The 22,249-nt window shown below is 38.3% G+C and overlaps 1 protein-coding gene across 1 annotated transcript in view; it reads left to right on the top strand.

Moving 5' to 3' along the window:
• The first annotated feature begins 1,423 nt into the window (after positions 1 to 1,423).
• Positions 1,424 to 22,249, top strand: part of LOC121300656 (ras-related protein Rab-26-like) — a 135,368-nt gene continuing 114,542 nt past the window's right edge. The window contains exons 1-2 of the mRNA XM_041229300.1: positions 1,424 to 1,848; positions 16,228 to 16,338. Coding sequence (XP_041085234.1) covers positions 1,669 to 1,848; positions 16,228 to 16,338 — 291 coding nt within the window. The 5' untranslated portion in view covers positions 1,424 to 1,668. The remainder of the gene's footprint in view (positions 1,849 to 16,227; positions 16,339 to 22,249) is intronic.

Below are 22,249 nucleotides of genomic sequence, written 5' to 3' on the forward strand. Positions count from 1 at the left end.
GAGACACATGTACATGTGTTCCCAGCATGTGCAAGCACGCTTTGTCTGTAAAGTGTCCCAATGAGTTCATTTTTAAACATTTTGCCGTTTTTTGCTTAAATAGTGGGTTACATGGTTACCGGGCACATACTGACATAAACGTGCACACGGCTTTAAACACCAACCAACACGTTGTGGTTTTTTTCTTTTCTGTTTACAGCTTTTGGCGTATGGAAAGTACGGTAAAATGGTTAATAAGTCATTCATTTTGTTGCACACTTGAGGTGATTTTGTTTTAGTTTTTTGTTTTTATATATATATATATATATATATATTATATATATATATATATATATATATATATATATATATATATATATATATATATATATATGAGCCACGACGTTGGAGCTCCATGCAATTGCCTGTGTGTGCCTAAAACCGATACTGTCAAAGGGCCACCTGTTTGGACCTTACAGAAGATAAGAGCAAGTGCTATAGAGATCTCGAATGGATAAAGCTACGACATTGTATTTATGTGATGAAGCGGATTTAGAGTCAAGCACCCTGAGGTATTGTCAGTATGCCTGTCTTTCTTTGCCATGGTTGTTTGTATGATCTCCTGTTCTACTCACGTGTTATTCATTTTCATAAAGTGAAACCGGGTATGGAGGATATTTTATAACAACCCGTGACACGAATAAATAGACACGTCTATATATTTATATATGTATTTCTATATTTACCTATGTAGCCTATTCATTTTTTTTATTATTTTGGCATAAAATATCAGCCACAGCCGGGTACATGAAACTAGAATTTAATTAATACAGAACATACATTTAGAAAATTAGGCTACATTAAAATGAGCTCTCTAACTTTTTTTTTTTTTTTTAAATCTCAGTCATGACGTGCTTGCTTTCTGTAAATTGCACCCATTCCACCTGTCGGAGAACAGCAGCAAAGTGTTTCATTTTATGTTGGAAACAACGTTCCGGATAAGTCGGTTTAAAACAGACGGAGACAACTGACTGTCAGAAGACAATTTTGATATCCAGGGCCATTCTATCTACAGTTTCAGATTTCATGTTCACTGCCATCGCATTCACAACCAATAACGATAATATTATTTCTGATTACTTTATAGCTCAACCTGCGACCCTGTATATTTCCACGGGTCTGCTAATTACTGCAAGGTGCTGCAGCTTTGTTTTGTGTTAACGTTATTTCCATAAATCTGTTCCCTTATTGCCGTGTAATGATTGGATAGTTGAGGTGCAGCCTTCTCGGCGAGTGGAAGATACCGTATAATAAAAAAAAAAAAAAATCCGACCGTGCTGTCCATACAAAGACAACCCCACCCACTTTTCATTATCAACAGAGAGAGAGAGAGAGAGAGAGAGAGAGAGAGAGAGAGAGAGAGAGAGAGAGAGAGAGAGGTGACCAAAGGATACAGAAAAAAGTGGTAGGGGATTAAAAGAAGATGATCGACAGTCATGATGCCATACTAAGATGAATACTGCTTGTTTTTTATATACCTTAATCTGAAACCGTGCAGTTATTTCTGGTGTGGGTAGAAGGTTGCATATACCGTACTTTCTTCTGTATTTGTTTATTTTTTGGGTTAAATCCCGTGAGCTTCCGTTGAGACAACACTACAATACATCAAAGCATTTTTTATGTAAGAAAATGTCCAGGAAAAAGACAGTCAAAAGCAAAAATAACAGCACCCCAACAGCCACTTTGCACTGTAAAGAGAATGGGACGTCGGGAAAGGGTACGGGGTCTGAGATGCCACTAAACAGCGTGGTGCGCCCGAGCAGACCCTCTCTGAGCAACAGCAGCGAGTTTTATGACATTGCATTTAAGGTGAGTGTTTTTCACCCGCTCAGAATCATTGTTTGTTTATGTACAATAGCAACATGTTCTGTCGACTGTACAATGTGTATAACAGTCCTCTGCACATTAACAAGTACACATCCTTTGCTACAATTGGTTTGATGTCTAACTGTAATGCATGCACACTTGTGGATGATTTAGGATTCACAAATACTACATTTCTATTTGCACAACATCTGGATGTCTTTAGCTACATTTTTCAATCCGTAAACAATACGGTAGTTTAAATACTGTGGGCTGTCATTTTTTCTTTTTTTCTTGCCCATGCAATTGAACAACAAGGGGTACTTTTTTTTTGTATTTTTTAAGATTGCACAAAAATTGACAAAAAAGCTGTGTAGTTGTATTTGTAATTGTCTGAAACAATCGTTTCCTAAGAATACAAAGGCAAGCCAGCATAAAACATCTGAATGATTAACTTTTAGTGCACCTCTTGATTGCGGTAGCCTAGTAAGTTTCTATTTACATGTACATTTGTGTCTAATACTAATTCTTTCAAAGCTTTCCAAAGTCATACAGCATTCCAAAACGATTACAATAGCAAGATGACATGCACGTTGTCAAGGGATCATTCAAATGTTACACCCAAGGTAAATATAATGAAACCAGAATTAACCAGCCACCAAAGGGACCGACCGTACATTAGAGCTGTTTATTCAAGGAGCCCCTTGCAGTTGGTAATGACAGGAGTTAACTGGTAAGAGTAGGTGGGTCTTAGGGGGTCGTTTAAGTACAGGGTTAGTTTTATTCTAAGTGCAGACGCAACGCACCTTGCGCGCCGACTGACTTATGACCAGTTCTACAAATGCAATTTTCAATAGGAAAGTTTAAAGTCGTCAGCCTGGGACTGTGCATTTAAATGGCCTCAGTAAGTGCAAACACACCCACTCGCCACAGGTTGCGCTGGAAAAGGTTAACAGACAAGCAATTTCTCAAACGTGCGGCCCTAAAAACAATGAATTGGCTTTATTTGGAAAAGGCCCTAGTACAAAACATTGAAAAGCAGAAAAAAGAAGGCAAACAATAGTTTGCTATTAGTAGGCTTCAAGAAATATTGCAGACATCAGAAAAGGGTATTATGATGTTAAAGCCCATGCTGAAGACAAATTAGCAATAACAAAAAAATGATGACGGGCACTGGAGGGGGGCCTCCCACAAACATACCGTACAATTAACCAGTGTTGAAGAATGCGTGTCTGTAATTATTAATCCACATCTGATCCGGGGAGTCAGTGGACATGGTATTTTAAGACTCAATGAACTGAGTCTAAATGTTCTACAGTCAGGAACATCGGCAGGTTACACTGGCACCTCAGCCAAACCCCAGCTGGCAGTGATGCTTGCAGGGGACATAGGAAAAACCATGTATTTATTTGCTCTCTTAACGAAAGCAGCTGTTACCTGGCTGATGCATTTAACGTTGAAGACTGGCAGATACCAGAAACATCCCCACCTGGTATATGGAATGAACCGGTTGAGTAAAAGGTTATGGCAGCAGTAACCTTGATGTGCATTGGTATGACACAGCTCCTGTAGATCGTCCTTTAACTCTGAACGCAGATCTACTAGAGCCTGTTTATCAAGCCGGTATCTCTGTAAGACATGTTCATCTGACAACAGAAGTCACTCTGGTCCTATATACTCTATTACAGGGTATCTCCTCCTTCTCTTTCCCCTTCTCTATCTTTCCTCAAGCATTTGAAACTGTAGAAGTAGTAATGCCATGTTTGTTTCACAATTCCATATAGCTCTAGCCATGCTTAACTTTGTGTTTAAGCACAGATTGTGTCAAAATCACATGCTTAAAGTAATTAATTTCAAACTTAACCCTCATTAACAGATTTCACACAAACCCAGCTATTATTAATTAAAAAAAAACAACTTTTAGTCACAAGGATGGCTTGCGGTGAGAGACCAGGAAGAGACAGACTCAATACTACAGGGTATGAATCGCTGTTTTGTTTATTAAATAAGCTAAATACTTGAACAAATAAAACACTTTTCAAAACAAAAGGCATGATGGGAAAAGAAACAAATAAAACACAAAACACAGCAAACACTGAACAACCAAAGTATTGTGCTGATTTAAGGCTAGCACGTGTAGCAATTGTTTATACTGTATTTCTCTTTAGCTCTCTTTACCTTACGTTCAGCCTCTGAACAACGAAACCGTCATGAGTGGCTGAACCACTCTTTTATACAGCTGTGCCATGGCTCAATTGCTTGTTAATAATTCAATTGCGCCCAGGCACATTTTGCATGTGAAGTTAATTCATGGAAGGTAATTAACCCTACTCTGCCGACCTAAAACAACAGTGCCGAAATACATACATTTTGAATAACAACACATAACACAAAATAAACAAAATATGCACAGGGGAGGGGTGTACCCCGCCACATATCTCCCCCCTTGGGTGCAGCACACATAGCCTCAAAGGCCACCTCCCCCTTAAAGGCCCAAAAGTATTGTTCTGGGTCCTGGCCCCTAACTGGAGCTCTTAATGTGCCTACGGGCCGCCGCGGTGTGTGGCATTCCTCCATTAGCCACCACAGTGTTGTCAGCAGCAATGCTGACATTGGTGAAGCTGTCTCCTCCAGCCTAGGCAATACTGGCAGCCGGAATGCTGCTAGTGGTAACACTGGCAGCGGCTATGCTGACAGCGGAAATGTTGACAGCGGCAAGGCTGTCACTTCCAGCAAAGGTAAATCTGGCAGCGGAAATGCTGCTAGTGGCAACACTGCCGTAGAGTATAAACATTATCAATTCATTTTTATTTATACAGCCAACGTTGGTCCACCTGAGGATAATGACGAAATGCCATGGTTGGCCCGATTAGCAAAATGACGTTGGCCCTCCGTCAGTTGCCAAGTCCAACAGGCTCTTTGCCAGTGATTTGTCACTTTAAGAGCATCTTCCATGGTTTGTGATCCAAACTCATATATTTTAGCTTGCAAACTGGTCTCAAATCCTGCTATGAACCTCATTAGAGTTTCCCATTTAATTGCTGCTTCTCCATATTCAAGGAAGGCCAGTTTAACCAATCTAGCAAACTGCTGCATAAACCTCCAGTTGTTGATTTGGCAATTTTGCTCTAGCATGTACATATGTTTGGAAAGTAGTTAAAAACTGATTCTGGTTAAATACAGATATCAGCCATGGTTTAGCTTTGTCATAATTCCCCTTTACTGCTTGGGGCATCCTGTCCTGATCGCTAAAGGCATATCCTCCCAATTTTGATGGTAAAAGTTTTGCAAGGACCACATGCTCCATGTCAGGTATGGTATTACAGCCATAGCTGGGCAGTATCGAAAATACATGTAATTGAAATACATATTTTCATTACATTTGTATTTTGTAATTTGTAATGCAAATGCCAATTTAGAAGTATTTTGTATTTTCTATCAAAAATACATTTCCTGAGTATTTTGTAATATACATTGTCAGTAATGGTTTAAATATTAAACTTCAGCTGTATAAAATGTTATTATAGTGATCGCATATTTGATTAAAAAAAAAAAAAAAAAAAAAAAGCACACGCACATGCCAGTTAGTCTTGGGAGTAACTTTAAATCAACAGTGATGCGCTGGCTACCGCACTGTCTTTCTGGAGACACCAGAAGATTCCATCAACTAATGCTTCAGGCTGCTGAAAAGCTGGGTCTTATATCAGAATCTTCTAGTAGAAGAAGATGACGTCTTTGTTTTTATGGATAGCAAAGATGTTTCCCAGACAAGTACTCTCTCAACAACAAGCAACAAAGCTGAGCTTTGAAGATCCAAGGAAGGATGTGGCATTTTTAGAGCAATATCCTTTCATAAAGATGCTGTTAATACGCTTTAATACCATTCTTCCTTCCTCTGCTCCTGTTGAGCGTCTCTTCTCTTCTACTGGCTTGATTTTCAGCCCTAAAGAAATCGGCTGTTGGGTGACCTCTTCCAGAAACTTGTTTTGCTGAAGGAGAACTGATAGAGAGCATACAGTGCCCCACATCAGTCTAGTACATCAATGTCTATTGAAAACTACACTAATGTTAGACATTAAATAAATACTGTTTGAAATTGTTACTGTTTATATTAAAATATTGGAAAATGTTATTTATTTTAAAACAGCATCTTGACAGCAAAAAAATGAAGGTGATTGAAACAGTAATTGTCTCTGAAGAGTCCTTTATCAAAATGTTAAAAACCCCACATATTTCCTAAAGAGCAACTTTGAAGGGTTACACTTATAACAACTACCCAAAAGCATTCCAAAATGGTTCAGGCCTTATAATCTAAAATAACGATTTTTGGGGGGATGAACCATATACAGTGCCTTGCAAAAGTATTCAGACCCCTGACCAATGCTCTCATATTACCGAATTACAAATGGTACATTGAAATTTCGTTCTGTTTGATATTTTATTTTAAAACACTGAAACTCAAAATCAATTATTGTAAGGTGACATTTGTTTTATGTTGTGAAAAAAGTAAAATTTTTAATTCAAAAACTGAAATATCCTGCTTGCATAAGTATTCATTCCCCACACATTAATATTTGGTAGAGCCAACTTTTGCTGCAATACCAGCTTTGCACACAGTGTCAGAATGATTTTGGCCCATTCTTCTTGGCAGATTTGCTCCAGGTTGTTCAGGTTGGTTGGACGACGCTTGTGGACCGCAATTTTGAAATAGTGCCACAGATTCTCAATGGGATTGAGATGAGGACTTTGATTGGGCCACTGTAGGACAGTCACCTTTTTGTTCTTGAGCCACTCCAATGTTGCTTTTGCCTTGTGCTTGGGATCGTTGTCCTGCTGAAAGGTCCTCCCAAGCTTCAGTTTTCTAGCGGACTGAAGCAGATTCTCTTGCAGTATTTTCCTGTATTTTGCTCCATCCATTCTTCCTTCAATTGTAACAAGATGCCCAGCCCCTGCTGATGAGAAGCATCCCCACAGCATGATGCTGCCACCACCATACTTCACTGTAGGGATGGTGTGTCTTGAGGCATGGGCAGTTTTAGGTTTGCGCCACACATAGCGCTTTGAGTTTTGGCCAAAAAGCTCTATCTTGGTCTCATCTGACCACAAAACCTTTTCCTACATCGCAGCTGGGTCACTCTCATGCTTTCTGGCAAACTCCAGACGTGCTTTCAGATGGTACTTTTTGAGTAACGGCTTCTTTCTTGCCACCCTCCCATATAGGCCAGTGTTATGCAGAGCTCTTGATATGGTTGACTGGTGCACCATTACTCCACTCCCAGCCACTGAACTCTAGCTCCTTCAAAATGATTGTTGGCCTCTCTGTGGCTTCTCTCACAAGTCCCCTTCTTGTTTGAGCGCTGAGTTTTGAGGGACGGCCTTTTCTTGGCAGTGCCTGGGTGGTGTGATGCAGTTTCCACTTCCTGATTATTGATCCAGCTGTGCTCACTGGGATATCCAAACACTTGAATATTATTTTGTACCCTTTCCCTAATCTATGCATTTGTATTACTTTCTCTCTAACTTCTGTAGAAGGCTCTTTGGTCTTCATTTTCCTTCAGATTCACAGCCTTATCAATGATCCTTCAACAGTGGGGTTTTTATCCAGAAAATGTGACAGCAACTTTAATGGTTCACAGGTGGAGGCCAATGGTAAGGTAATTGTGTCCTCGTTAGGGCAATTTCTTTTAATCGGTGCAAACTGGGAGCTTCCACAGCACAGGGGTTGAATACTTATGCAAGGCACTGTATTTAAAAAAATTCTGTTTTGTTTATTAAATGTATTTTGTAATTTGACATTGTGTTTTCCAAATACAATTGTATTTTGTATTGAAAATACAGTGATTCCAAAGTAATTTGTATTTTGATACATTGTTTTCTGAGTGTTTTGTATTGAAAATACATTTCCTGAGTACAGCACACTTCAAACTAGGGGAGTAAATTGTTTGTTTAAATATTAAAATGATCGTAAATTGTCAAACGTTTTTAATTTTGCTGAGTCGTTTCAACTTTGTCAAAAATGTGCTGGTCAAATATTAAGAACTGGGTATCTGCAAATAAGGGCTGGTCAGGTTTTTTTTTTTTTTTTTTTTGTCAATGGCCAGCATCCTTTTGGTCACATGACTAGTGTGCTTCTAGCGTGGAGGAGTTGGGGCCCAGATATGCAAGCGAAATGTTAAGAAATGTGATAAAATCCAGGCTGAAAACATAACATGGTTGATTATTGACAGGATCGCAAATGGCATGCAACCAATTTCAATTGTGGATGATACCGGATTCATGTTTTAATGACTTTTGTTAAGCCAGATTACAAATAGCTGTGTTAATTTCTATTTATTTATTTATTTATTTATGTACAGTATGTATTTATTTTGCTATTCGGAGACTCGAGCGATGTTAATAGTTTTTTTTTTTTTTTTTTTTAAACAGACGATTGCTTATGTTTATTTTTTGGTCTTTTATTTATTTTTTATTTTTTTTTTTTTTATTTTTTTACTGCTGCCAGTCAGAGAGTACAAACTACAAGTACTAACTATTGCTATTAGTAATTTTTTATTTGGGAAACCCTTTGACATCTAGGTAGAAAATAATTATATATTTATTAATAATAATAATCAAATAATAATAATAATAATAATAATAATAATAATAATAATAATAATAATAATAATATTTTATTTATAGAGCGCTTTTCTCAGATCCAAAGCACTGTACGAGAACAACAGTACAAACATACAATATACAAAATTAGATATAAAATCAGTTCAGTAAAAACAAATCAAAAGTTAAAATAAATGAGCAAAAGCTATCTTAAAAATGTGTGTCTTTAAGCGAGACTTAAAAATATCCACAGACTCAGAATCTCGAATAGATCTGGGCAGCATGTTCCATAGTCTCAGGGCAACACTACAAAAAGCTCTGTCTCCCACAGTCCGGAGCCTAGTCCTTGGTTGAATAAGACAACCAGCATCCATGGATCTTAAATTGCTCGCTGGAATGTACTCTTGCAATAGATCTCTCAAATAAACAGGGGCAGCACCATTTAAAGGCCTTATAGGTAAGGAGCAGAATATTGTAGTCAACCTGATATCACTCAGGGAGCCAGTGCAGTTTATGCAGTACAGGTGTTATGTGCTCACAAGAAGAGGTATGAGTTAAAACCCGGCTGCAGAATTCTGTACATACTGATGCCTATTTAGTACTTTAACAGTAATCCAGGTCAAAAGAGCATTGCAGTAGTCAATCTTGAGGAGATGAATGCATGAATTAACTTCTCAGCAGTAGATGAGGACAAAAATGATCTTAACCTGGCAATGTTACGCAGATGAAAAAATGTCACTTTAATTATAGTTCTAACATGAGCTTCAAATGATAAGGTGGAGGTGAAGCTGTAATGTCAGTGCTTCCACAGCCAAACTAAAATCAATGACCTTGCGCAGCAGTTGTTGGGAGCCAATTAGCATAACCTTAGTCTTGTCACAATTTACTTTAAGAAATTAATCTTAATTAATCAAACATCCAGTGCTTGATATCAGACAGACCACTGAGTAGAGGAGTGTTAGCCGCATCAGTGTTGGGTTTAGTGTGTAGGTAGATCTGGGTGTCGTTGGCATAAAAATGAAAGCCAAGACCATGACGTTGAATAATCTGGCCAAGTGGAAGTAAGTTTACACAAAATAATAATGGTCCCAGAACAGAGCCCTGGTGGACACCTTCTGTAACTGGGCTGAATCGGATTTATACTTGCCTCAGGAAACAAATTGCTTCTTATTAGACAGATATGACCTGAACCAACAAAGAGATGTGCCAGTGATACCCAAAACATTTTCCATGAAAATACCATGCACTTAAATCCAGCAGAAGAACAATACCACTTTGTGTTTAACGCTTGTAGTTTGGCAGCCTTACATCAGAAATTAAAACCCAATATATCTATAGAAAGGCCTTTACTGTTCATTTCCAGTGATAGTGTATTTTACAGTGAGATATTTTATATTTTTTTCATATAAGCCACGCCTCCCAATTTTTTTTGGAAAAATGTATAATGATATTTTTAAAAACTGTCAATTTCGACCACTTTCCAAATTAGATAGAAAAATTTTCCAAGGATTTCAAATCAGAAATCAGATTTTGAAATATTTGTACGCTCGCAGAGCTACACACAGTTTTATAATGCATGGTGTGTTTCGAAAAACAGCTTCCGAAATGGCAATGTAGACCAGCTCAAAGACTGCAAAAACTGAGAATGGAAATTTTTTTTACCCTGTTTCTGATCAAAGTATATTTATGAATATAGCAGTCACAAAAATAAAGAAATACCACACAAGATGTTGAGTATTTTATTTTACTCAGAAACAAGCAACTTACAACTAGCATTGGTACAAATAAGTGTGCACACTAAATACAAAAAACATTTGGTCATGACAAAACTTTGATATTTTCATTTTCATTTATTTTCAAAACTAGAATTAATAAATTGGGTGGAAAGTGGCAGGTTTTACTGCAAAAATGTTATTTCATAGCATATACAAGATAATGATCAGTAAACTATTTACAGAAACAGTGCCTATGTAGTGTGATGTCAGTAGGGTAGAACGGTGAAAGAGAAAGCATATAATAACACTGTGTAACAAAAAAAAATGTTTTTTTGTTCCTGGGTTGTAAGTGTTATTTCCTAATTGCTTATGCCTCAAAAGTATAGAACATGGCTATTATTCCCCACAGACTTTGCTTTTGTGACCAGGACAGTGCTATTTCAAAATATCACTATTTCCAATGGGAAAATGGGAAAATGTGTGTCTTTTCGTTCCCATAAAGTCAGAAAAAAACAACATATGAATCCAAATTAACATGCATTTATACTAAAGTAATACAAAGATGACTACAAAAGATTTAGAAGTGAGTAGTTTTTTGAGATTTACAATTATACTGTAAATACAGTATAATTGTAAATCTCGAAAAAACTACTCACTTCTAAAGACTTCTTTGAAGATGTGCTGGAAGGTATCAGTCTTCTTGTGAAGCCATCAAAACCTGAACTACAACATGAGTTCTTTTAAAAACACCCTGTACAGCCAAAAGATGGCATTCCATTTGATTGTGCTGTTTACAAACGCAAATTCGTAGATGGAAGACGAGCTGCAAGAAAGTGATTTGTCTTATTCACATCAAGAAGTTCATTTGTTCATGGCTGCAATGACTGGCGACACATACACCAGAGGGTATCAGAGCATAAGTCATCAAAGCTTCATGAAAAAAATGTTGAGGCATTTCTGATGTCTAAGCATGGGTGCAATATGTTGTCTCACGTGATGTTGTCTCACACTTCCATGCTAGATAAGCAAAAAAGGGATGTTTCTGACAGACGAGCTGTGATGTACCGAATTATTGCTGTTGTGAAGGTACTTGGTAAACAGAACCTTGCATTTCGAGGGCACAGGGTGGAGGCTGCATATGATTTAGATAACAGTGAAATAAATCATGGAAACTTCTTAGAAATTGTCAAGCTGTTGTCCCAGTATGATGCTCCACTGGCAAAGCACCTGCATACAGTTGTTGCAAAGTCTAAAGAGCACACAAATTCTAGAAGCAGAGGTAGAGGTAGCCTTTTCACCATGATCAGCAAATCAACTGTTAATAAATTGATATATACAATCAAAAATATGTTATAAGAGGCTATTTCAGATTAAATAAAAGCAAATATATTTTCTGTACAGTTAGATACAACCCAGGACATCTGCACTGTTGACCAGTGTGCAGTTGTAAGATACGTACTAAATGGAGAGGTAAAAGAGAGACTGCTTGCAGTAGTACCCTCTCACAGCGACAGCGACCCTCTCTCAGCCCAGTTACAGAAGGTGTCCACCAGGGCTCTGTTCTGGGACCATTATTATTTGGCAAGTTAGGCATAGACATTAGGCACTGCATTTCAGACAGCACAGATGGAGCTGCAGTTTGCCATGGAGAGTATAATGGCTTTCAAGCAAAACTATCACAGGCAGCTACCACACATGTCCATGTTTGGTGCTATGCACATGTGCTCAACTTGGTAGAAGCTGTATCTCCTTTCAGTTTGCTTCAGAAGGTTTCTTCAAAGCAACCTACAAGAGAATGAACATATGGACACCAGAGCTTGAAAAGAAAGTTGGGCAAGAAAAATTAAAGAAATTGAAACTCATTGGAGCTACAAGTATAATTGGTGTAAAATGCTCTTCGTCTGCATTATTAGTGAATTTAATTACCTGTCTTGCAATCCTGGTATACTCAAAGTCACATGGTGCAGCCACCAGAACTGAGGCAAAATCCATGTTAGAAGCTTTACTGAAGTATGAAACTATTCTCACTGCATTCATTTTTCAGGACATCTTCATTGAGTTAATGCCCGTCTCAGCATACTTGCAGACATCCGGCCTTGATCTTGTTCAGGCCTGGAGACACATCAAACACGTTGAAAAAGCAAAGAGACAACTTTGATAACCTTGTAATGCTTGTAAATCAGTTTGTCTGTGACACAAACATGAAATTGGAGAGTACAAACTGGCACAGCATTCTTGATGTTGAAGAGCATAATGAAATCCTTGCATCTACTGAACTGCCAGAGTGCCACAAAAGGAAGAAAAAAATCTATGCCTGATGAATGTACTTTCGATGAAGGTGCAACACATAATGTATGACTTTGTTACTCATAGCATTGACAGAAGGTTTTCTTCACATGGACAACTGTATGCTGACTTGCAGTGCTTTGATCCAAAAAGCTTTGCATACATCTCTAAAAATGGCTTTCCAGAGGCTCTTGATCACATTGTACAACTTATGCCTGGTGTGGATGCAGCACAGCTGAAATCAGAGCTGACACGCTTTGCTGGAAGTTATGGCAAAATGCAGAGAAGCTTAAATGATCATTATACAGTTACAGAAGAACAGATTTTGAATGAAGATGAAGACTCCAGATCTCTAATGTCAGAAGAAAGTCACTTCAGAACCCTTTTGCAGAACATACCAGAGGTGTTAAAAGTGTCCGATGTGTGCATTCAAGTTGCTGGAATCCTGCTTGCTCCACATCAAATCATATGATACATTGCACTTGGGTTACAAGGTACTTCTAACAGTGTCAGTTACGCAGGTACACAGAGATCTGTTTCAAAACTAAAACTTATCAAGACACGTTTGTGGAGTTCACTAACACCAGAAAACCTTGAGGGGCTCATGCTGATGAGTATTTAGCAGCCTTCTGTTTCAAAACTGAAAAATGAAGAGATAATGGATAGACTGTGGGAATAGACTACTGTCATCTGCAGTAATGTCAGCAGCAGTAACCCCAGTGTCAGCAGCAGTAACCCCAGTGTCAGCAGCAGTAATGTCAGCAGCAGTAACCCCAGTGTCAGCAGCAGTAACCCCAGTGTCAGCAGCAGTAATGTCAGCAGCAGTAACACCAGTGTCAGCAGCAGTAACCCCAGTGTCAGCAGCAGTAACCCCAGTGTCAGCAGCAGTAATGTCAGCAGCAGTAACCCCAGTGTCAGCAGCAGTAACCCCAGTGTCAGCAGCAGTAACCCCAGTGTCAGCAGCAGTAACACCAGTGTCAGCAGCAGTAACCCCAGTGTCAGCAGCAGTAACACCAGTGTCAGCAGCAGTAATGTCAGCAGCAGTAACCCCAGTGTCAGCAGCAGTAACCCCAGTGTCAGCAGTGTCAGCAGCAGTAACCCCAGTGTCAGCAGCAGTAACCCCAGTGTCAGCAGCAGTAACCCCAGTGTCAGCAGCAGTAACCCCAGTGTCAGCAGCAGTAACCCCAGTGTCAGCAGCAGTAATGTCAGCCTCAATAAACCCAGTGTCAGCAGCAATAAACCCAGTGTCAGCAGCAGTAATGTCAGCAGCAGTAAATCCAGTGTCAGTTTGTACTCACTGCGGTGAAGCTGAAAGTAATCTCCGGTCTGCAGTGTAGCTCATCCCACTGCTACCACCAGAATCTGTAATTGGCCAATTGCTGAAAGAAAACCACTTCAGACAGATGTTTGTGATGAAGCAGTCAAGATAACGTTTAATCTTGTGTCGCCCAGACTTGACTGGATGGTGCCTGTTCTTCTTCTTAACTAACAGAAATATGAACTGGTATTCTTGCAAAGTTGAAGCTACTGCAGTAACATGCTGACTACCACTCCTCCATAACTCTTCCTCCATCCCTGCACACCCTGCGGCACGTAACATCACCCTCTTAAGCTACAGCAGATCAATTAGAAATCAGTCACAACTGTAACACAAACTGTATCCCTGTAATTACATTTTGAATCTAGCTTTTGTATTATATGTAACTTACAATAGTTTTGTCTGCTTGGTCACTAATGCGCTGCTGTTAATTACATTGATAAAGTAATTCCTCTTTTTTGGAGTAAACTGGAAATAGTGTTGGAACAATAATCGCTTAAGGAGATGTTATGTTATTATCAACAATAATTGAGTTCCTTGACATGGGGAAATTACATTAATTCGATCCCCTCTCTCATTATTTGTTTATTTAGCAGATGCCTTTATCCAAGGCGACTTACAGAGGCTAGGGTGTGTGAACTGTGCATCAGCTGCTGAGTCACTTATAACAACATCTCACCCGAACGACAGAGCACAAGGAGGTTACGTGATTTGCTCAGGGTCACGCAGTGAGTCAGTGATTGAGCCAGGATTTTAACTGGGGACCTCCTGGTTACATTCCTGTTTTTTTAACCACTTACCACACAACCTCCTTTTAGAAAATAGTGATATTTCTTTATTTTAAAAAGGAAATTGATCCCCTTCACCTCCTATACTTGATAACATATTTGATTTTCAGTGAAATCAAACTCAAATAATATGTACCAAGCTAATAGTACAAGTCAGTAGCTGCTAGAGAATATATTAAATGCCTCCAAATGTATAACACATGTAAAAACACAACAGTGCAGCCTGACATGTTGAACCGTTACTTCATGTTTCTTGGCTTTATTTGTCACTACGTTTCATACTGATTTTTTTTTTTTCTATTTGTCAAGCATTATATTTGTTAAAATTGTATTAAAAAGGGTGAGTTATAATATTTAGTTAGACTGGAATATTGTATCTGCAGTCCTTACCTCACACATGGCTTTACTGCGAAAGTTGTCAAGTATGGCTTACTTTAGCTTAAAGGATTTCCTTGTAAATCAATAGGCATTCGTCCATAATTGTGTCGGATCTTCAGTTCTACCGCAACTTGGGGGGGGGGGGGGGGGGGGGGGGGGGGGAGGGGGGGAGTCTCATGACAATTTCTAGTACAGGCCTATTTAAGAGGTCTAAAGACATTCTATCTGGAGACACACCTTCTGTTACATTTTGCAAATAACAAGGCAAATTGGCAAAGAGACAATTGGAAGGATTCATAATGCGTTTACATTAAAAGGGGCGCTATTTAAATTACAATCAGGTAATACACAGCAATGAGCCTGTGCAGCAACAAGTCAGTCAAAGTGTTTCATATTTTATCCTGGTTATTGTAATCCCAGTAAAACACTAAACTTCATTTGTGGAGTACTGGACATAAGATTACTCTGACATGACATTGTTGGACACTTACTAAACTGTTTCATATTTTTTTATTGTTATTTTAAATGCCAGCAATAAGCTAAACAGATATTTTCAAAACACCTTTATTTGTAGACTGAACTACTGTGTTAATGGAAGACTGTAAATATGATTCTCACAACAGTGCTGAACATTTGTGTTCTTAACTGTTGTAATATAATTAAGTTTTCCTGCTTATTTTAATGCCAGCAATGAGCCAAGTGTTGTTTATAACATGTAAGCGTCTTCAGGTGCTTTACTTACTATTACAGCAACAAGAGACTGATTGAAAATCTTGGCTTTAATAAAAAAAAAAAAGAGAAAGACAATTGAGGTAATATTTATTAACTTACTTATTTTAACTATCAACATTATATTTATGTTAAAATGTCATATTTAATTATCAATAAGTTGATTAAAAAAAATTGGGGAAAATGGAATTGGACATTTTTGAAAAATGGAATTTGCTATTCCACAGTTGTTTTGCAGCAAGTGACTGAAGAGAAAAATGGCTTCCTGAAAGTAAGGCAAGCAAACTGATAACTTTCTTTAACCTACAGTAGATGTCATGTTTGCTATTACACACGTTATCCCTGTCTCACTGCTAGAAACGTGTCTTAGTATTCTTACGTATCATGTTTGCTATTACATCTGTTTCTTTTAAACTACACATTTAAGACCAACAGTAAGTATCAGATGGAACTGTGACAATGGAGCCATGCTGTCAGCCTGTGACACTTTACACTTTGCTGATACTGTGACAATGGAGCCATGCTATCAGCCTGTCACACCTTATACTGTACTGATGCTTTCCATGTTATATAGGTGATGCTGGTTGGTGATTCTGGAGTTGGGAAGACCTGCTTGCTGGTGCGTTTTAAAGACGGAGCTTTTCTTGCTGGGAGCTTTATTTCCACAGTTGGAATAGACTTCAGGGTAAGTAACATCATCAGCAGTTACACTTTAGAAGCAATTACAACTCACAAGACCACTTGAGACACAGCCGTTGGGTTACGGGGCATGCTGTTGGTTGTTAAACACATTTTAATGGAAAGCATAAACAGTGAACTACTGCAATTTACAAATTGAGTATGGCCGAGGGACCTTATGACCTTTAATTCTACCACAGAATAAAACGACACGCTCTACTCCAAGTTCTGATTAAGCCAATTATAAAGAGACTTGTCTGCACTGAGCCACATTCCTTCCACTTCAGTTAGATAAATGAAACAGGATAGAAAATACCAAATTGTCGAGTTTTATGTTTAACTGAAAGACACTAGACTGGAAATGGAAAGATGAATGGCAGCGATGTTAACAGTTTAGGGTTTAAATGTTTGAATATTTTCCAAGTGTTAAACTTTTAGTTAACAGAACAGGAGCAAAGGCTGCATGTATTAAATGAAGAAAAGGAGTGGATTATCATACACACGGTTGTACATTTGTAGCTGATATAAAAACAAATTCAAACATAGAGGCTTTTGGATATGTTGCATCATGGATACAAAGCACCAACAATGTGTAATCAGACTTAGAATATTCGATGAGGAAATCTGCTAAATTGTAGTTGTTTTCAGCCATTTACTGGCTATATTTCTTGTACTACTGTAATACCAAATGTTTGCCTTTATCACTGCTTTGTCTACATGACTGTTTCTTCTGGTTTTGGCTCATAATTTATGAGTGTTTGAAGTTTTGCAGAAGGATGGAAGTTGTCCAATTTAACAAATGTATTTGTAGAGCTGTATTTATTTATAGTATTACGTTACAGTGAAAAATTGGTCTTATTTGCATCACTGATAATAAATCAGGTTCTAAAAAATATCACAAAATCAGTATAGGATGAAGGTTATATTTGCATCCTGAGCCATTAGAAAAAATGGCATAGTAGCACAGTAGTGACATAATTGTCAAAGCGGAATTGTCAAAATGTCAATTCCTCTAAAGGAAAAAATACTTGACCCATTCGACTCCGAGACCACTTTCAATTCAAAACACAAAATGTCCTGTTTTTAATCACATGACAACACCCACAGCAGAGAAATGTTCATTAATAAGCAACAAAATGAGAATACATTAAAAAGAAAATGATGTAAAGCTGGTACATTCGTATCTCAGTGCGGAGATTCCTGGAGAGGAACAAATTAAAGACATTCCTGTCAGTGACTTTCAAAAATTAAATCACTCGACAGCACCCACAATTTCGTGTTTTTTAGGCACTTTCAACAAATCTGTCTGAAGATTTACAATCATCCTTCACCAATGGGAGCACCAACCAAGCAAGCAACACAAATCTTCGACTCTGACAGCAACTAAAAAAATAAATAAAATACCCCATTGAAATACATTTTCCTTAAAAATACGTTATTTTTTGCAGTTCATTATCTACCCGGTTTAATTCACCATTCCTGAGTTACACTATGTAACACAATTTTTGTTCCTGGGTAGTAAGTTTTATTTCCTAATTGCTTATGCCTCAAAAGTATAGAAAATGGCTATTATTCCCCACAAACTTTGCTTTTGTGACCAGGACAGTGATATTTTGAAATTTACCTATTTCCTATGAGAAAACAGTCTTTTCGTTCACATAAAGTCAGAAAAAACAACATATGAATCCAAATTAACATGTATTTATACTAAAGTAATACAAAAATGACTACAAAAGATTTAGAAGTGAGTAGTTTTTCGGGATTTATGATTATACTGTAAATCACTTTCACGAATCAGCCCCCAAATGTCGTCTCCCATCATGTTCTCGTTATACTATCCTTGGTAGCGGCGTTCAAAGTCCAGTATATCCTGGTGGAAGTGCTCGCCTTGCTCCTCCGAGTACGCTCCCATGTTCTCCTTGAATTTATCAAGATGAGCATCAAGGATATGGACTTTGAGGGACATCCTACAGCCCATTGTGCTGTAGTTCTTCACCAGAGTCTCAAACAGCTGCACATAGTTTTCGGCCAAAGCTGTTCCAAGCCGCTTTCTCCTCACTAGTGAGCTTCTTGGGGAATTCATTGCACTCCAGGATCTTCTTTATCTGTGGTCCGACGAAGACACCGGCTTTGACCTTTGCCTCAGACAGCTTAGGGAAGAAGTCTTGAAGGTACTTGAAAGCTGCCTACTCCTTATCTACAGCTCTAACAAATTGTTTCATAAGGCCCAATTTGATGTGCAGTGGTGGCATCAGCACCTTCCGGGGGTCCACCAGTGGCTCCCACTTGACGTTGTTCCTCCCCACAGAGAACTCGGTCCGCTGTGGCCAGTCCCGCCTGTAGTAGTGTGCCTTGGTGTCCCTGCTGTCCCAAAGGCAAAGATAGCAGGGAAACTTGGTAAAACCGCCTTGGAGACCCATCAGGAATGCCACCATTGCAGCCTCTTGATGCCATCTCAGAAAAATGCAGATATGTATCCATTTAGGCAGCTGGAACTAAACTGAACTGGTGGGCTTAAGGCCCCTGTATTTATACTACTATTTATATTACTGGAAAGTTCTAGAAGTTACTCCAAGTTTACTCAGCACTGAATCTATCTGGAATGTTCTGGAAAATAAGTACATTTCAAAATATCACTGTCCTGGTCACAAAAGCAAAGTTTGTGGGGAGTAATAGTCATTTTCTATACTTTTGAGGCATAAGCAATTAGGAAATAACACTTACTACCCAGGAACCAAAAAAAAAAAAAAATTGTTACACGGTGTTATCAGAAAGAATTATATTTAAGATTCTTTAATATTGACTTAATGTACATTATTATTATTCATTAAATTCACGTGCAATTTGAACATTAACACCCGTTTATTGTCTTTTTTATTGCAGATACTAATATTCATGCATTATAAAAAATAGAGTGAAAGGAAAATAATTCCATGATGTCATATAAACCCTAGATGAAATTATTTACCTGTAACTCAAGGAAGCCCATCTATTATTCTATATTCTATTTCTATATTATATATGTCCAATTACTTGTATAATACATCTATTGGGCTGTGAGTTCATTGAAGAAGAGTAGTGCTGCTGAATGTGGGCAGGTTTCTGTAATGGGTGCAGTGAAGAGCAATGTGCTGTTTCTGTCTGCTGAATAATTACCAGCCTGTTTCCTGGGAACAGCCTTTGAGGAGGCAGTGAAGAACTCATTAGCAGGTCGTATTATGAATTCAGATGGGCCATGATGTAATGAAACCCCCCTATTTATAACATAAAGGATGTCACTGCTTTGTGAATTATTATTATTACCATATTGCTTTTGAATTTCAATTAAAAAATGGTACATTCAAAACAATAAAATAATTTTCATGAAATTCATATTTTGATATATTTGTGTACCGTACATCATAAATCCAACATAAGAATGACTTTAAAAATGAGGTTTGCTAATGAAAACCTGTTAGAACTACTGTTGCCAAAACATGAATGTCTCAGTCTGTGAATTAACAGCCAAGTGCCAACACTGTTAAACTCTGTTCAGCAATGAAAAACAAGCAGAAACTAACATGAAATCAAACTGTAAAACTTACTAAAGGTTACAGTTAAAAAGACATTTTGTTTTTACTGTGATAGTTGTTAATATTGCAATAACACTGTAGCAAAGTGGTTTGTAGTGCACAGATGCAGAGGTGATGCAGTGCTTAATAACAGTCCCAACAGTTCCAATGGTGAGAACAAAGCTTTATTAATTGTTTTTAACTAATAAGACTGACTGTACACAACGATGTGTACCACGGGGTTCAGTCCCGAAACAACAACAACAAACACACACTTTAAAACACTTACACGGTCACCAGTCCAGTAGTGAGTGCTCCGGGTGCAAGTGGTAATGTGAGTACACGTTAATAGTGATAACAGTGGTGCAGTGCAGTCCGGGTTTGATGCTGGCTTGACAGCGGCAGCTCCTGGACATTTAGCCATCTACAATGACAAATAACAACAGTTAGTGAAACAGACAAGACAACATTAAACACTCACAGGTTCTTTTACTCCTCTCAGTCAATCCGTAAACTTAATAGAGGAACAGATCAATCATAATAGAGGAACCGTCAGTCACGCCCCCTTTGGTAGGAAGTGCAAACACATCCCCTGCAATCCATCCATGACTGACAGATCGCCTACCGCAGTAAGGCGCTGACTTCTAGTATTGTGGCTTCGCCCCCTTTTTGGATGGCCGACTTCCGACTGACCCTGGAATGAACTGTCAAACCATCCAGTCTGGGGCACACTGTTCCGTCACAGATCGGGAGCGAGATTGCTGTCTGAATCAGATTAATTCACACTTTTATAGCAAAAATATATATTTTTTTGTTTTTAGTTGGACCGGCATTGTGTAGTACATACTGCAGATATACAAATGTCCTAAAGTGAATCAATGTGAATCAGCAATAGTGTGAAGCCCAATAGAAAATGACACGTACCAGCACTGATGCAGTCACAAAAAAAAAAAAAAACATTGCAGTTTCAGTGCAGACAATGTTTGTGTTTTCTTTTCCCCTATTCACACACGTACCTGTGTTGCTGTTGTGTGTCCACTGGTATAAAGAGTTAATAAAAGGATTATACATACAAAACTATTATTCGGAGTGCAGCTGTGCAAAGCATGCTGTTATATGGCTGCTGTCAGGGGAAGATTGTTATTGCCTGAGAAAGTGTCCTAACCTCAACTGACCTGATGCAAGCAGGAGTTGGTCAAAATGTTGCTGCCACACAGAGATGAGGCAGCAACTAATCTTTGCATGCAAAGGGGTGTAAAAACTGTACAAAACAGCAGGCATTTGAGATGCACAAATATAGCATTTGAGAAGCACAAAGATCCTCCAGCGCTGTGTCCGATATTTCTTTCAGAAATTGGTAACTGATATCACTGCTTAATTTATGTTACTGTGTCTAATGATGGTGATCAAGCGTAAATATAACTCTTGATTATTGGGAATAAATTGTTATGTGCGCTCCTTCACACAGAGAAATACGTCAATAAATAATTTTGTAACCTTACACATTCTCTTTTTCCCCCTATTTGTTTCAAACAGAAATAAACCAGTCCTCAAACACTACATGTTTTTGCTGTATTTGGATATAATACCTGGAACGGACTGTTATGCAACTAAATTTTTGATGGCAATTTCAAAATATCATGTTGTATTCAGTTTTAAGCCTATTTCAAAATACTGTAATATGTGTTTGTGACAGAAGTACAATGATTTTTGGTTGTAAATCTCACTCCTGACTTGTGAGGGCACTAAGTAATGAGAACAGAATACTCTGGACTACGTGACCTGACACTTCGTTCCGAGGGTTAAAAGGAAGTCGGTCATGTAGAAAAGAGACGGAGCTTCGGTATACTAAACATTGACCCGGAAGGTAAATAATGTGGCAGCTGCAGTCGTTTACCAAGGGCTCATGAGTGACGGTATAGATAGGGGTTGAAGCGATGTATCTGTTCCTTCACTTTGGTTACAAGAAATAATCTGGAAGGACCCATGCAGTATTGTGGTAAGGTATCGTGTTTGTTTGTTTTGTCTTGTCTATAATTGTTGTGTGTATATTACTAGATGGCTTGTATATTAATAGTCACGCATTAAACTGTATCACCCACGATGAGCACTACAGCACACACCCAGGACTGGTGACCTTGTTTGTACATTGTGGGAGGTATAATTGTGTTTATTATTTGGGACTGCAAACCCGTTATTATTTACCCCGTGCACTACACATTGCTGGTCACCAGACCTGGATTGTATAATAAAAGTACTTTTCTAATTGAATTACAAATCTCTGTCTGTTCATTGCGCACTGCATTGCGCATACAGTGTTGTATTAACCTTGGTGGTTTTCATGCTTAGAAGAAAACTGCCTGCATG

This window comes from Polyodon spathula, chromosome 26, assembly GCF_017654505.1.
Source record: "Polyodon spathula isolate WHYD16114869_AA chromosome 26, ASM1765450v1, whole genome shotgun sequence".
NCBI classification, from domain to species: domain Eukaryota; kingdom Metazoa; phylum Chordata; class Actinopteri; order Acipenseriformes; family Polyodontidae; genus Polyodon; species Polyodon spathula.